The 15,127-nt window shown below is 37.4% G+C and overlaps 1 protein-coding gene across 4 annotated transcripts in view; it reads left to right on the plus strand.

Moving 5' to 3' along the window:
* LOC138815255 (vacuolar protein sorting-associated protein 54) overlaps positions 1-15,127 on the plus strand; it is a 99,456-nt gene that overhangs the window by 12,602 nt on the left and 71,727 nt on the right. For 3 of the 4 annotated variants that reach the window (XR_011368234.1, XM_070004538.1, XM_070004540.1), the window contains exons 2-4: positions 11,418-11,570; positions 12,790-13,031; positions 14,427-14,505. Coding sequence is in view for 3 of the 4 variants with exons in the window: in XM_070004538.1 (XP_069860639.1) it covers positions 11,438-11,570; positions 12,790-13,031; positions 14,427-14,505 (454 nt within the window). In the remaining variant the exon portion in view is untranslated. The remainder of the gene's footprint in view (positions 1-11,417; positions 11,571-12,789; positions 13,032-14,426; positions 14,506-15,127) is intronic. The other variant, XM_070004539.1, reaches the window with a different exon arrangement.

Raw genomic sequence — 15,127 nt, forward strand, 5'->3', positions numbered from 1 at the left:
GTGTTCTTTCCTCATCGAAAACCTTACAGTGATAACTGAAGATGTAAAAGGGAAACTATTTGAAGGAGTTGACCACAGGATTGAAGTTAAGTTAGAGAAGTTAATAAAGCAGAACTGGGGTAAGACCCATACAGGATGGTAATAAGTAATACCAAGTAGTAATTAATGAATTAAAACATTAACTTATTATTGGTTTGAAGGTAGAACAATAATGTGTCTTAAACTTATTTCCCCTTTTCCTTTAACATTTAATATTTTTGATCTTGAATAATTTACTATATAATGAAGATCCTTCTTTCCTCCCTTTCCCCCTCTCTTTTTCTTTCTCTTCTCTCTTTCATTTTCTTTTTCTTTCTACTAAATTTAAATCCAAAACTATATTTTAAAGGTACCCTTTTCAGCTCCAGTGTAAAAATATTCCCACTTTATATTTTCAAACTACAGATAATGGTATTAGAATCTTTTTTTGGAATAAGTTATTTCACTTATTTGGAATTCAGAACACTTTTTCCTGTTGAAAATGCTAAGATAATGGACTGTTTATGATCCCACATTGTGGCTGAATGATTATTGTTTTGCTGAGAAAAATGTAATATAATGGTTTTCCTTAAGGAATAGTTTTCTAGTTTTAATCTTGTAAGCTTCCTCTCACAGATGCTAACTATTAATGCCATTTAATAGAAAATAGACATAGCCAGGTGTGGTAGCACATGCCTGTAATTCTGGGACTTGGAGGACTAAGGCAGGAGTATCTCACATTTTCAGCCAGCTTGGGCTACATAGATCCTATCTTACAAAACCCAAAAGGCCAGGTGCCAGTGGCTTATGCCTGTAATCCTGGTACTCAGGAGGATACGATCTCAGGCAAAGCCAGTGCAGGCAGGAAAAGTCCAGTTAATCAGCAAAAAGCCAGAAGTGGAGCTGTGGCTCAAGTGGTAGTGTGAGCCTTGAGCAAAAAACTGCAGGGGACTGCATCCAGGTCCTGAGTTCAGGCCCAGTAAATTGTTTTGAAGACCAGCAAAATAATCTGAAAGCAAATGATCATAGGCTGCACAGTGTTTAGTTAAATATGAGTGATGATTAATTTTTCTTGTCTGTATTATTTTCTTTCTCTCTGATCCTTTTGTTCATTAATAATACATATCACTGTTCTATTGAACTAGTGGATTCAAGCAATCTGGTTTTGCCTGTTTCAGCTTCTTCCTTATTGTTACAAAAGGGGCATTAAGCTCAGATATAGAATGTGAGGCAACTGATTCTTTAGATCCCTTTTTTCAGTTATTGCATAAGTTCTCTCTCTGTCCAAAATGAAGCATAAGCTTAAGTGGTCTCATACTCTCTGGGTTTCAAAAACTTTCTCTGCTTCCCCTTAGCCTGAGTATCAGTTTTCAATACTACACCACAGGCATGAAAATGAGAACCACTGTTGTCATGTTTTGACAACTTTTCTAATAGTAAATTAAATCTGCCCACACTGGCTTCCTGATGCTTTTTTTTTTTTTTTTTTTTTTTGGTTGGTTGTGGGGCTTGAACTCTGGGCCTGGGCGCTGTTCCTCAGCTCTTCAGCTCAAGGCAAGTGCTCTACCACTTGAGCTACAGCACCACTTCCGGTTTTCTGGTGGTTTATTGGAGATAGGAGTCTCATGGTCTCTCCTGCCCGGGCTGGCTTTGAACCGGGATCCTCAGATCTCAGCCTCCTGAGTAGCTAGGATTACAGGCGTGAGCCACCAGCGCCCGGCAGGGCTTGCTAATTCTTGTCTTTTCCTTCCTTCCCCCCATCTCTATCGGAATACTATTACCTAGCAAATAAAAGGGCACTAAAAGAGGGAATCAGGATCCTAAAGTTTAAATTGATTGAAACATTTTGTATGGTGCAGTCTGAATCTTAATGCTTACAGATTGTGTTTTTTTTTGGTACTGTCCCTAAACTTTTTCATTCAAGGGTAGGACCCTACTGTTTGAGCCACAGTTCTACTTTTGGCTTTCTGCTGGTTAATTGGAGATAAGCGTCTCATGGACTGGTTTAGAACCATAATCCTTGGATCACAGCCTTTTCAGTAGCTAGTACTGATTATTTAAAAAATAAGATAGTTATGCCTGGGTGCCGGTTCATACTTGTAATCCTAGCTACGTAGGAGGCTGAGATCTGAGGATCATGGTTCAAAGCCAGCCTGGGCAGCAAAATCAGTGAGACTCTTATCTCCAGTAAACCATTAGAAAACCGGAAATGGTGCTGTCACTCAAGCAGTAGAGTGCTTGCCCTGAGCTGAAGAGTACAGGGACAGTGCCCAAACCCTGAGTTCAAGCCCCACAACTGACAGGAAAAAAAAAAGATAGTTATAATAATTGTAATAGTTAAAATTATTTATTATCTACATAGGCCAAATATTGTGCCATGAGCTTACATAACTTACCTTACACCATTCCTATGGGTAAATACTATTGTCATTCCATTTTACAAATGAGGACACTGAGACATTAAGGTAAGAGGTCATACAGCCAGTAAAAGAGAAGTAACTCCTTGTATTGCCAGTATTCCTTAGCAGTATATTATATTTAGAGAATGCTAGAGATCTAAAATCAAATTTCAGAAAGTCAGGTAATGTTACACAAATAAAATAGTATTTTGGATTTAGGTTTTTGTATTTTGAATGTATGTAAACCTATGAGACACATTTTAGTGGCTTGTGTATCCTTACCTCCCTTTACACTTTTTTTATATCAAAAGATTTTACTACATGTTCTATTTATAATGCCATGGTTGAGTCTTGAAACACTAGCTGAATCGTCTTTTTTCTTATTAGACATGGTCTTGCTGAAAAACCTAAGTTAGCCTCAAACTTGTGATCCTCCAGTCTCAACCTTCTGACTATTGGAATTAGAGATGTGTATCACAACACTTGGCTTCGAACATTTGTTTTTCGTTTCCCCACCTTCTATTCCAAACTAGTCTCTGTAATCTGGTTTGGAAGCCCCACTATTGGAGTTGACATTGTTTTCTGATCTAATTGTTAACTTCCTAATTGTGAAACATGAAGATGTTTTCTTTTATTCTTTATTTATTTGTATATTCTGGGCTAATATTTCTCTCACTTTTTCTCATACCTTTTATCAACAATTTTTTAAGGTACTTGGGATAGAATTTAACTCTTTGCACTAATCATGTTCTCTACCATTGAACTATACCACTAATCCCACAAACTTTTATTTCTTTCATTTTTTTTCCTTCAGAGTATTTTTGTTTTGTTTCATTTAATTTTGTTTGTGGTGGTCCTGGGGTTTGAACTCAGGGCCTAGGTCCTGTCCTTGATGACTTTCTTTTGCTCAAGGCTTATATTCTCCCACTTAAGCAACAGCTCTACTTCTGGCTTTTTTCTTAGTTTATTAGTGATAAGAATTTCATGAACTTTCTTGTTCAGGCTGGCTTCAAATCTTGATCCTCAGATCTCAGCCTCCTGAGTAGTTAGGATTTCAGGTGTGAGCCACTGGTGCCCAGCTATTAAGTTCTGTACTTGGCTCTTTTCTCCTGCTAGTGGGTTCCCAGAGTGACTTACGTAACACCATAGTCTTGTGGATAACATCTACAGGTCTTTGAATAAGTAAGGTACCACCTTGTTTTAGAAATATTCCTTACAGAACTTAGCCTTGACTAATATTTGGATTAGTACTGATACCTCCACTCAGTCCTTACGTCTGTGTCAGATGATTGCATTTTGTCCCAGGCTTTTAAGTGCAAGGTTATGCCCAACTCAGTAATTCATTTTCATATGTGAACATTTAGAAATTCAAAAAGGTATAGGCAAACAAAAATGTCTTACAATTTTGTTATTTGAACATGAATATCATTTTTTAATTAGTATAACAAAAGTTTCATTGTGGGCTAGGAATGTGGTTTAGTGGTAGAGTTCTTGCCTAGCATGCATGAAGCCTGGGTTCCTCAGTACCACATAAATAGAAAAAGCTGTAAGTGGTGCTGTGACTCAAATGGTAGAGCTCTAGCCTTGAGCACAGAGTCTCAGGGACTGAGCCCAGACCCTGAGTTCAAGTCCCATGACCGGGGGAGGAGGGAAAGTTTCATTGTGATATTTCCATGCATGAATGTATATAAAGTACTTTGAACAAATGTATTCTTTTTATTAATCTTCCCTGCCCCCTTTATAAACAGCTTTTTATTTTTATTTTATTTTTTGGTACTTAGGTTTGAAGTCAGGATCTTGCTCTTGCTAGGCAGGTGCTCTGTTGAGCCCTAACTTGACTAGTTATTTTCACTTGTATTGGTGTTTGAACTCAGGAACTTAAGTTTTCTTGGCTTGCTTTCTCAGCTTACTTGTTTGGCTGGCATCTACCACTTGTGCTATGCCTCCAGTTCAGCATTTTATTTACTGGTTATTTTGGAGATTGAGTCTCATGGACTTCCTGCCCAGTCTAGCTTTAGCCTCAGTGTTCTGGAGCTAAGCCTCCTAAGTAGCAAAGATAACAGGCATGAGCCACAACTAGCAAGCTTGACTGGTTATTTTTGAGATAGGGTCTTACTTTCTGCATTGGTTCACACCTGAACTGCAGTCTGCCTATTTTAGGCTTCCTGCCATACTACTGTACTCAGATATTGTCTGTGAAGAGCTTTTCCAAGTGTGCATGGGTTGACTTTGAACTGTAATCAAATGCTTTGGATCTCAGCTTCCTAAATAGTTAGGGTTATACTGGTACCTGGCACAAACAATGCTTTCATCATTCCATCTTCATATATTTGTACGTTTAAATGTGTGTGTGGGTGTGTGTGTGAGTGAGTGAAGTACTTTATTGTATTCGTCCTCCTAATTTCATTCTTTATAGAAGAATAATATTCCATTGTGTATATATACCATATTTACCATTGGTTGATCAGAAATCAGGTTGACTCCAATGTTAGGCAGTTGTGAATAGTGCAGCTGTAAACATGGGTTTGTAGATATCTCTGTTATATGCTAACATATGATATAATATGATACAAGCCAGGAAAGCAGGATCATATGGTAGTTCTGTTTTTTTTTTTTTTTTTTAAATAGGAATCACCATACTGATTTCCATAGTGAGCACACTAGTTTACATCTCCACCAGTGTATATGTATAGTGTTCCTGCCCTTGGTCTCCCTCATCCCAACATCTTCACCAGCATTTGTTGTTCTGACTGGGATGAGAAGGACTATCAGTGCAGTTTCAGTTTTCATTTGGCTAAAGATGTTGAGCATTTCTTCACGTATTTATTGGCCATTTGTACTTCTTTTGAGATATGTCCATTAAACTTGCCAATTTATTAATTGGATTGTTCTTTTTAGTGATTTTTTTTGGAGTTGCTTATATATAATGTAAGTGTTTTATTCTGTAAGTAATGACAAAAGTTCTCTCCCTTTCTGTAGGTTATCTTTAGGTTCTGATAATTGTTTTCTTTGCCATGCATACTTTTTAATTTGATGCAATCCCATTGGTAAATTCTTATTTTCTGAGCAATTAAGAGACCTATTCAGGGAGATAGTTATGTATGCCTATATTTTCAAGAGTTTTTTTTTTTTTTTCCTGTTATGGGGCTTGAACTCTGGGCCTGGGTGCTGTCCCTCCGCTCTTCACCTCAAGGCAAGCGCTCTTCCACTTGAGCCACAGCGCCACTTCTGGTTTTCTGGTGGTTAATTGGAGATAAGGGTCATGAACTTTCCTGCCTGGGCTGGCTTTGAACCATGATCCTCAGATCTCAGCCTCTTGGGTAGCTAGGATTACAGGCATGAGTCACCAGTGCCCAGCTCAAGGGTTTTTCCATTAGAATTGTCAAAGTTTTAAGTCTTATATTTAGATCTTTGGTTCATTTTGAATTAATTTTTCTCTAGGGTAAGAGAGAGGGGTTTGCCTTGTCTTCTGCATGTAAGTGTTCAGTTTTCCAAAATACCATTTGTTGCACAGGCTGTCTTTATATTTTTTTTTCTTTACTGTCTTTCTTGAAAAATCAGATGACTCTTTTGGATTTTCTATTCTAGTCTTTTGGTGTATGTCTGTTTTTGTACCAGTACCATGCTATTTTTGTTATTACATCTCTGTAGAATAATTTGAATCAGGTATTGTCATATCTCCATCATTGCTCTTTTTGCTTAGTATTGCTTTAGCTATTCAGGGTTTTTTGTACTTCCACTACATTCTAAGGTTGATTTTTCTATTTCTGTGAAAAATGATATTGGGATTTTTTTTAGGGATTGAGTCTTTTTTTTTTAAGATCAGAGATTAATCTTTTATTTATTCAATAAATATGACATACAGGTAATACATTAAAAGACATATCATAATTAATGAAAGCTTTAATCAATTAAAAAAATGACCCAATACAGAATGCATACATTGGATGGATCTTGTTTTAGGGATTGAGTCTTTAGAGTGCTTTTGGTAGTATAACCATTTTTACAACATTGAGTTTACCAACCCATGAACTTGAGAGAGCTTTTCATCTTCTGATGTTTTCTTCAATATCTTTTGTAGTTGCTCTTACTATTGAGTTCTAGTTTTACTCTATTGTGGACTATAAAATCTAGAAAATCACTTCAGTTTTCTTGTATTTGTTAAAATTTGCTTTCTATTTCTAAAGTTAATTTACTTTAGAGAAAGATCCATGGGTTGCTGAGAAAATGTGTATTCTGAGGCTGTTGGGTGACATATTCTGAAGATGTCTCTGAAGTCCATGTGATCTATAGCATCATTTAATTCTAAAGTTTCTTTGTTTTTTTGATCTGGATGACCTGTGTATTGGTAAGAATGTGCACTAAAGTCACCTACTATTATTGTCTGTACTTGTTTGTCCAGTAATGTTGGCTTTATAAAATAGAGTATACTGATGTTTGCATATATATTTATAATTGTTATGTTCTCTTTATGGATTAGTCCTTTTATCAATATGAAAGGGATCTTCTTTGTCTCATATAACTTTAGTTTGAAGTGTACTTTGTCAGATCCCTTTCATATTGCTACTCTTTCTTACTTTTGGGCTCCATTAGTTTGGAAGATGTTTTCCTATCCTTTAATGTTTGCTGATGAGTTGCTTTTTTTTTTTTTTTTTTTTGTAGACAGCAAGTGTCTCTACACTGATTTGAGGATCTCGTGAACTTTTTGGCTGGCTTGCTTCAAACTCTAGTCTTCTAGATCCGTGTAGCTTGATTATAAGCTTGCCTGCCCTAGTGAGATTTATTCTTTTCTGTGTATTTGTTTGTGGTGGTGTGTCTTTCTCTTTTGTGTAGGATCCCTTTAACTATCTCTGCTATGCTGATTAAGTGATCATGAGTTGGTTTAATTTTTATCATGGAGTTCTTTATTTTAAGGTTTTTTTTTTTTTTTTTTGGTCCGGTCGTGGGGCCTGAGCACTGTCCCTCAGCTCTTCAGCTCAAGGCCAGCGCTCCACCACCGAGTGCCACTTCTGGCTTTTTTCTTTTTGCTTATGAGGAATCGAACCCAGGGCCTCATGCATGCAAGGCAAGCGCTCCACCACTGAGCCACCTTCCCAGCCCAAGGTTTATTGTATATTGAGAATTCCACTGGTTTTCTCATAGGCTTGTCTTTATGGGTGATTTGACAACTTCTCTCTTGACGTTATTGATATTTTTTTTCTTACTTTGTATACCTAGTGTTTCAACTATAATATGTGGGAGGTTCTTTTCTGGTTCTTGTCTGTTTAGAGTTTAGTTTTGTTTTGTTTTTGGGGGTACTGGGGATTTGGATCTTATAATCGTTAGACAGGTGCTGTACCACAGCCTCTTTTTTATGTTGTTATTTTCAAGGTAGGATTTTGCTTTATGTCTTGGCCAGGCTGGGCTGTGATCTTCTTGTGCTTCTCAATGCCACTAAGGATGAAAGGTGCATACCACTGTGCCGAGCTATTATGCTTTTCTTTCCCATTCTTAGGTACTGGTTGAGGAGTCTCTTGAACTTACTTTTTGTACAGGCTGGTCTTGAGCCATGATCCTCTGTTCTTTTCAAATAGCTAGGATTATAGGTTGAGCTACTGTGCCAGACTTTTCTATATCCTAAAAGCCTACTATATCTGCCTGTGCATCTATCGCAAGATGTTTGAAGTTTTTATTATTTATTGAATATGTTTGCTTTTCCTTCAGCTTGCATCTTATCTCCTATGCCCATGATTTACAGATTTGTTCTTTTAAATGATATCCACAAGGTTTTGCATATTCCATTTATACTTAGAAAATTTAAATTTATTATCTGCTTTTTCTAATACATGCACTTTATCTTCAAGCAGGTATTAATTTGTTTCAGTCTACTAGTGGAACTTTCAGCTGAACTTCAATTTCATTTAACAAAGTTTTCATTTCCTAATTTAATTATTTTTCAGAATTTCTATATCTTTGATGAGTCCTCTTTAATATCTTGTATTCTTTATTTTGTTATTTTTAAATTTTTGTTTTTAATTCAGTGGTACTGGAGCTTGAACTCAGAGCCTTGCACTTGCTAAGTAGGTGCTCTATTGCTTGAGCCACTCTTCTTTTTTACAGTGAGTATTTTCAAGATAAGATCTTGCTTTATGCCCAGGATCTCACTTTTATGTCTAGTCAGACTGCACTACTGTCCTCCTATTTGTGCTTTCTCATGTAGCTAGGATGACAGGCACTGCACCCAGCCATTGTGTTTCCTCTATAGCTTAGGATATTGGCTGGGCAGAGATCCTTCTAATCTTTGCCTCATAAATAGTATTACAGGCTTGAACTACAACCCCTGGCTCATTCAGGTCTTTATTAGAATTTCCTTGGCATTCATTCAGGTGTTTTGTTTCCTTTTCAATATCATTAATAATTCTCATAGTAATTCTTTTGAATTCTTTGAGATGATATCCACTTCACTTATGGTTTTGTTATCATGGAGTCTTGTTGCCTTAATTTTTTTTTCATTTTTCTGTGTTTCTGTGTTATGGTTTCCACATCTGCAGCAAAGTTATTAGTTGGATCTGTCACCTATTCTTTCACTTGAGATAGTCTCAGTGCTCTGGCAGGACAGTGTGGTGGCTGACTTCACTTGGTGTTTTCATCACTGAGCTGGGAGTATGACTTAATAGCCAGGCATTTACCTACATGTTCAGGAAACTGGACTTGATTCCTACAAATGCTCAGATTGAGGAAAACTAGCTGGAATCCCTTGGACAAGGATTAGTTAGTTGTTCACTTCTTGGCTGACTTTACTATAGATACTATCCCCGTTTTTGTGTGTGTATGGGGAGCCCCTGTTGGCCACTAGGAGCTTTACAGCCTTTGGGCTAAGCTTGTTTCCGCCTGTTCCAGATCACTTGTGTCTCCAGGAGCACAAGTGTTCTAGCCTAGAGATGATTCCCAGATGTGACAGAGTTGGAGAGTAAACAGAGCATTGAGTTCTGCACTGGCAGGAGGAAAACTGAGAAGACCTAGACACTGCTCACTGATCTTAGTGTTTACAAACCCTGGCTGGCAGTTTGCTCCCTGTGGATGGAGGAGACTGTGGAAATAATGTTCTTAGGTTTGGACTTGGAGTCCTTAATCCCATCTGGCAACTAGTACCTACTGGGATAAAATTCCTGGTAGTGTTCTTCAGTGCCTTTAGATTCTGTTCAGCAGTTCCCTTTGTGTGTGTGTGTGTGTGTTTGTGGGAGAGGCTATGAAATGAAAGTGACTCATTTGGAGGATCTGTGTTTGGGGCCTTCAGACCTACTCAGCAGTAAATTCTTGCTGAAATACAGTTTTTGGAGGTGGACCTCAGTCCTTTCAGTTTCTGTCACCCTCTTGTGGGGAAGAGACTGGAAATCACTTGATTCAGAAGGCCTGAGTTGGAACCTCAAACCCTCCTGTCAGCAAACACAAGCTGGGTTGTAGTTCCCAGTGTTTTTAGACCCTGCCTAGCAGTGGAGTGTGGAAGCTCTAAAAACTCACCTGATCATGAAGGCCTGGCATTAGTCTCACAGCCAATACAGAGGCAGACTGTGGAGGACATATATTGTGCCAGTTATAATCTTGGTACTCAGTTTCCTCTGTGACCTTTCAACTGTAGGACTCACTGCTTGTAAGGAATAACAGAGCTTTTGCAGCACTATGACTTTGCTCCCCACTTCTTGACCTTCTCTGTAGATCGGTGTCAGACTTTTACCTACTTTCCAGAGATTGTGATAGGATGTTCCAGAACTTCCTGATCTGTGATTGGTCTTTGCTTTCAAGACCTCAGTATATCTCAGTCTTGAACAATGGGCTCTTACTCAGGTAGTGTCTTGCTATGGCATTCAGAGATGATGATAATGTCAGAATGTCTTTCTTCACTGAGGCTAACTAACCGCCCACACCAAAACAGTCACTGACTCACCAAATCTCCATGTGTTCAAAGCTTGAAGAGAGTGTGGGCTTATCCTATACCTAGAATTGCCAGTCTGTTACCTGGCCCACCTTAAGATTGCATCTTCAGCTTTTTGCTACTTTTCTCTATAGTCTCTTTCTGATGTTCTGACAGTTGTCAAATGTCAGCACAACTTAAGAAATATGTATATACGTAAAAAGAATGAAGAATATGACTTATAATTCAGTTACTAATGATTTTTCCTATATGACAATTACATAATAAAAATAACTTTTTTTTTTTTTGTTGGTGGTGAGGCTTGAACTCGGTCTGGTTGGTGTCCTTGAGTTCTTTTGCTCAAGGCTAGCACTCTATCACTTTGAGCCACAACTCTACTTCCAGTTTTCTGGTCATAAATTGGAGATGAGAGCATCACAGACACTCCTGCCCAGGCTGGCTTTGAACTGCAGTCCTCAGATCTCAGCCTCCTGAGTAGCTAGGATAATAGGCTGGTGCTACCATTACCCAGCTAGTAAAGATAATTTTAGTAGTAAAAATAATTGTAATGATAATAACTAACATCTGTGAACAATTAATGTTTAGACAGGCATTATTTTTGATGTTGTACATATATTCATTCTCATAAGTCTTAGCAAGATGTTTATCAGGCTTGATCTTTTACTCATCTCCATTTGTCAGATGAGGAAAGGCATATGAAGGTTAAATAAATTTCCTCTTGGTGAGTGAAAGCAGGACACAAATCCTGCTTGTGGACTTCTAAAACTAGGGCACTTAACTACTTTGCATCATTATTGAATTCCTGTTTGATGTATGGAGTATTTTCATCTTTAATATAATGAATACTAAACTGGTATTTATTTGTATCTTACATAATATAAAAGACTATTTCACTTGGAGATTTTTTTTCTCAAACAATTACAAATTTTGTAGTAAAACAACTTTTACAATTCACAAATAATTTATGTCTATACTTCAAAGGATTTTGAAAAATACTTGTGGTTTTGAAGAAAATTTATGAAATTCATAATATATATATAGATTTTGGGTTGTCTGAACTTTCTTAATTATTGTTTCTTATTTTTTAGTTGAGTGGTGATTTTATGCAATGGCTTCAAGCCACAGTTCTTCACCAGTGCCTCAAGGAAGCAGTGATGTCTTCTTTAAAAAAGAGGTAGATTCAGCAAAACATATTCGACATGTGCAGTCACTGCCAGATGTGTGTCCCAAGGAGCCCACAGGTAATTTTTTAATTTTGTACTGGGTTGGAACTCAGGGCCTGGGTGCTGTCCTTTAGCTTTTTTTCTCTAAGTTGGCACTCTACCACTTGAGTCACAGCTTCACTTTCGTTTTTCTTTTTTGGTAGTTAATTGGATGTAGAGCCTCATGAACTTTTTTGTTAGGACTGGCTTCAAACCAGCCTGACCCCTAAAGATAGTGATGAATTATTTAGTGTTGTAAAATACAGGAAGGCTGTGATAACCTTATGGAGAAAACACATGTGTAGAAAGTACTTGTGTATAATAAGCTTTGCTCAGGCATGAGTTAGAGCTGTTAGCATGGGTTCAGTGTTACGAATCAGTGAGAAGTTGAGAGGCAGTGTCTTTAAACAAAAATATACATCAAATAAGCCTATATATCTTAATGATTCATGAAAAGAAATCTCGTGACTTCAGGCTCACAAGAAACTTGAATTCTCCTAGGAGCAGTAATTCAATATTTGTTAATTAGGTATTTACAGTCACTTCATAGAACAAATGGTGGTGATTGTGTATTCTTTCCTATATTATTAATGCCACAGCAGTATTATGTCAGCCAAATAAAGGGATTTGAGTCAAGCCGGGTGCTGGTGGCTCACGCCTGTAATCCTAGCTACTCAGGAGGCTGAGATCTGAGGATCGAGGTTCAAAGCCAGCCCGGGCAGGAAAGACTGTGAGACTCCTATCTCCAATAAACCACCAGAAAACCGGAAGTGGCGCTGTAGCTCAAGTGGTAGAGCGCTCGCCTTGAGCTGAAGAGCTAAGGGACAGCACTCAGGCCGACAAAAAAAAAAGGGGGGGGGATTTGAGTCAAGAATGCACTGTATAGGGCTGGGAAGGTGGCTCAGTGGTAGAGAGCTTGCCTTGCATGCTCGAGGCCCTGGGTTCGATTCCTCAGCACCACATAAGCAAAAACAAAAAAAGCCGGAAGTGGCGCTGTGGCTCAAGTGGTAGAGCCCTAGCCTTGAGCTGAAGAGCTGAGGGACAGCGCCCAGGCCTAGAGTTCAGGCCCCACGACCGGACCCAAAAAAAAAAAAAAAAAAAGAATGCGCTGTATATACTTTTAATTCCTTTGGTAACTGATACTGGAAGATAATTAGTTGATTTCTGTTAGTATATCATGGAAGAGACAGTTTGGTTGGTTTGTATACTTGTATACATAGAACACATTTTACAGAGTTTTCTTGTTTACTTTTTGCAGGTGATTCAAATAGTTTATGTGTTGCCCCATCTCTAGTTACAGATCAACATAGATGGACTATATATCATTCCAAAGTAAATCTCCCAGCAGCATTAAATGATCCTAGATTAGCAAAAAGAGAATCTGACTTCTTCACAAAAACATGGGGATTGGACTTTGTGGACACCGAAGTCATACCTTCATTCTACCTCCCACAGATCAGCAAGGAACATTTTACAGCATATCAACAGGAAATCTCTCAGGTAAAAACTAAGTTTGAAATTAGTTGTAGTAGGGTCAAAAATAAATTTACATTTGATTTATTATAAATTTTTGATCAATGTTTTTTCCCCCTTTTTTCTTGTTAAAGCTTTAACATTTATTTGTTTTTCTGCTAGGAAGTGGGGAGTAATATATGAAAGACAGAACAAGTATATTTTTCTATTAAACAAATGATTGATTAGTGACTACAGCAGACACATAGGAGGTATTAATTTTCTCTCTGGTGGTCACTGTCATAACACCTAGATTTCCCTCTAGATTCTCCCTTCCTGACAGTCCTCAGCTGTCAGTCTCTTTTAGGTATTGCCTCAGAAAAAGAGTTTATTACCTCAGTTTATCAGTAATTTTTGAGGAGCCTATCACATTCCTTTTAGACCTTATCTATACAAATTCTATCTTGGGTTATGTTTTTCTTTAGATATATTTTAATACATTTCTATTACTTACTGAATTTCAGAGTTACACATTACTTTTTAGTATGAAGGTTTGATTTGTACCGATCTTACCAGTCAAGGAAGAAACGGTTCTATTTTGCTTATAAACCCAGATGATTTTTAAGATTTAAGAAATTATAGAGTAGAACTGTTTCTGTGTCTGTAATTTCCACAGCCAATGTAGCGTATCTAGCAGATAGCCTTAATATATCTGGACATAATTGTAATTCAGTATGTCGTATTAAACTGTGTCTAAAAGTAAGAATGGAGAGTTTGAGATGGTATATTACTCATTTTTAGATTGTTAGTGTCTGTTATTGATGTAGTTCTAACTACCATTTCAATCTTAAAAAAATAAAATGATACAAAATATCTTTCAGTATAGAAGGGCTATAAATGCACATATGCATGTTTCTATGTTGTCCAGCTAGCCTCATACTACTGGGCTCAAATAGTCTTCTTGTCTCAGTGTCCTGCCACCACGTACAGCTTTGTTGGATGAGATAAGGTGTTCTTTTTTGCCCAGGCAGACCTCAAACTATGATTCTCCCAACCTCTACCTCTGAGTAGCTGTAGGCAGGCATGTGTGAGCCTCTGGACTTGGACTCTTTTCTGTAAATTGCTTTTCCTCTTCCTTCTATTTATGGATATTTTATTATAATTGTATAAAATGAGGTATGTATAGGTATATAAGTGTCCAGTATTATCTTTTCTTGAGATTGAGCCCAGATCCTTACATATATTAGGCAAATGTTCTAACTCTGATCTATTGCATCTTAGCACTTTGTAGTAGTATGTGGTTTATAAAGCATACCTATTACTTGTATTTATATTCAGAGGATTAATGATTTTATATTAAAAATCATACAACTAATTTGGCGTATTTTGATACTCTGTTGTGGAACACTCTACATAGCTTTGATCAAATTATCTTTTTATTAGAGAGAGAAGATTCATGAAAGATGCAAGAATATTTGTCCTCCTAAAGATACCTTTGACAGGAGTCTTTTACATACTCATGGTATGTGTATGTGTTATTTGTAGATAAAAAAGCATAGCATAAATATTTAAGAATACAATTTGTACTTTGGAATCTTGTTTCCAATCATAACTTTTATTTCTAGTTTTTTATTTTGTTTTGTTTTTTATTTTATTTTGTTTTGGTGGTATTGGGGATTGAAGCCAGGGCCTTGTTCATATTTGGCACATACTTTATACTGCATTGCATCCTAATTCTTATAATTTTTGTTGTTGTTGTTGTTTTGGTGATTTGGTCATGGGACTTGAACTTTGGGCCTGGGTGCTGTCTTGAGCTCTTCAGTTCAAGGCAAGTACTCTACCACTTGAGCTACAGTGCCACTTCCGGTTTCCTGGTAGTTAATTGGAGATGAGTCTCATGGACTTTTCTGTCTGGGCTGGCTTTGAACCGTGATCCTCAGATCTCAGCCTCCTGAGTAGTTAGGATTATAGGCATGAGCCACCTGTGCCTGACTCTAATCCTTATAAAATTTTTTTTTTTTTGGTCAGTCCTGGGGCTTTGACTTTGGGTCTAGGCACTGTCCCTGAGCTTCATTTGCTCAAAGCTAGCACTCTACCACTTGAGTCACAATGCTACTTCTGGTTTTTGTGTTTATGTGGTACTG

Source organism: Dipodomys merriami, unplaced genomic scaffold (genome assembly GCF_024711535.1).
Source record: "Dipodomys merriami isolate MVZ:Mamm:240054 unplaced genomic scaffold, mDipMer1.0.p SCAF_63, whole genome shotgun sequence".
NCBI classification, from domain to species: Eukaryota; Metazoa; Chordata; class Mammalia; order Rodentia; family Heteromyidae; genus Dipodomys; species Dipodomys merriami.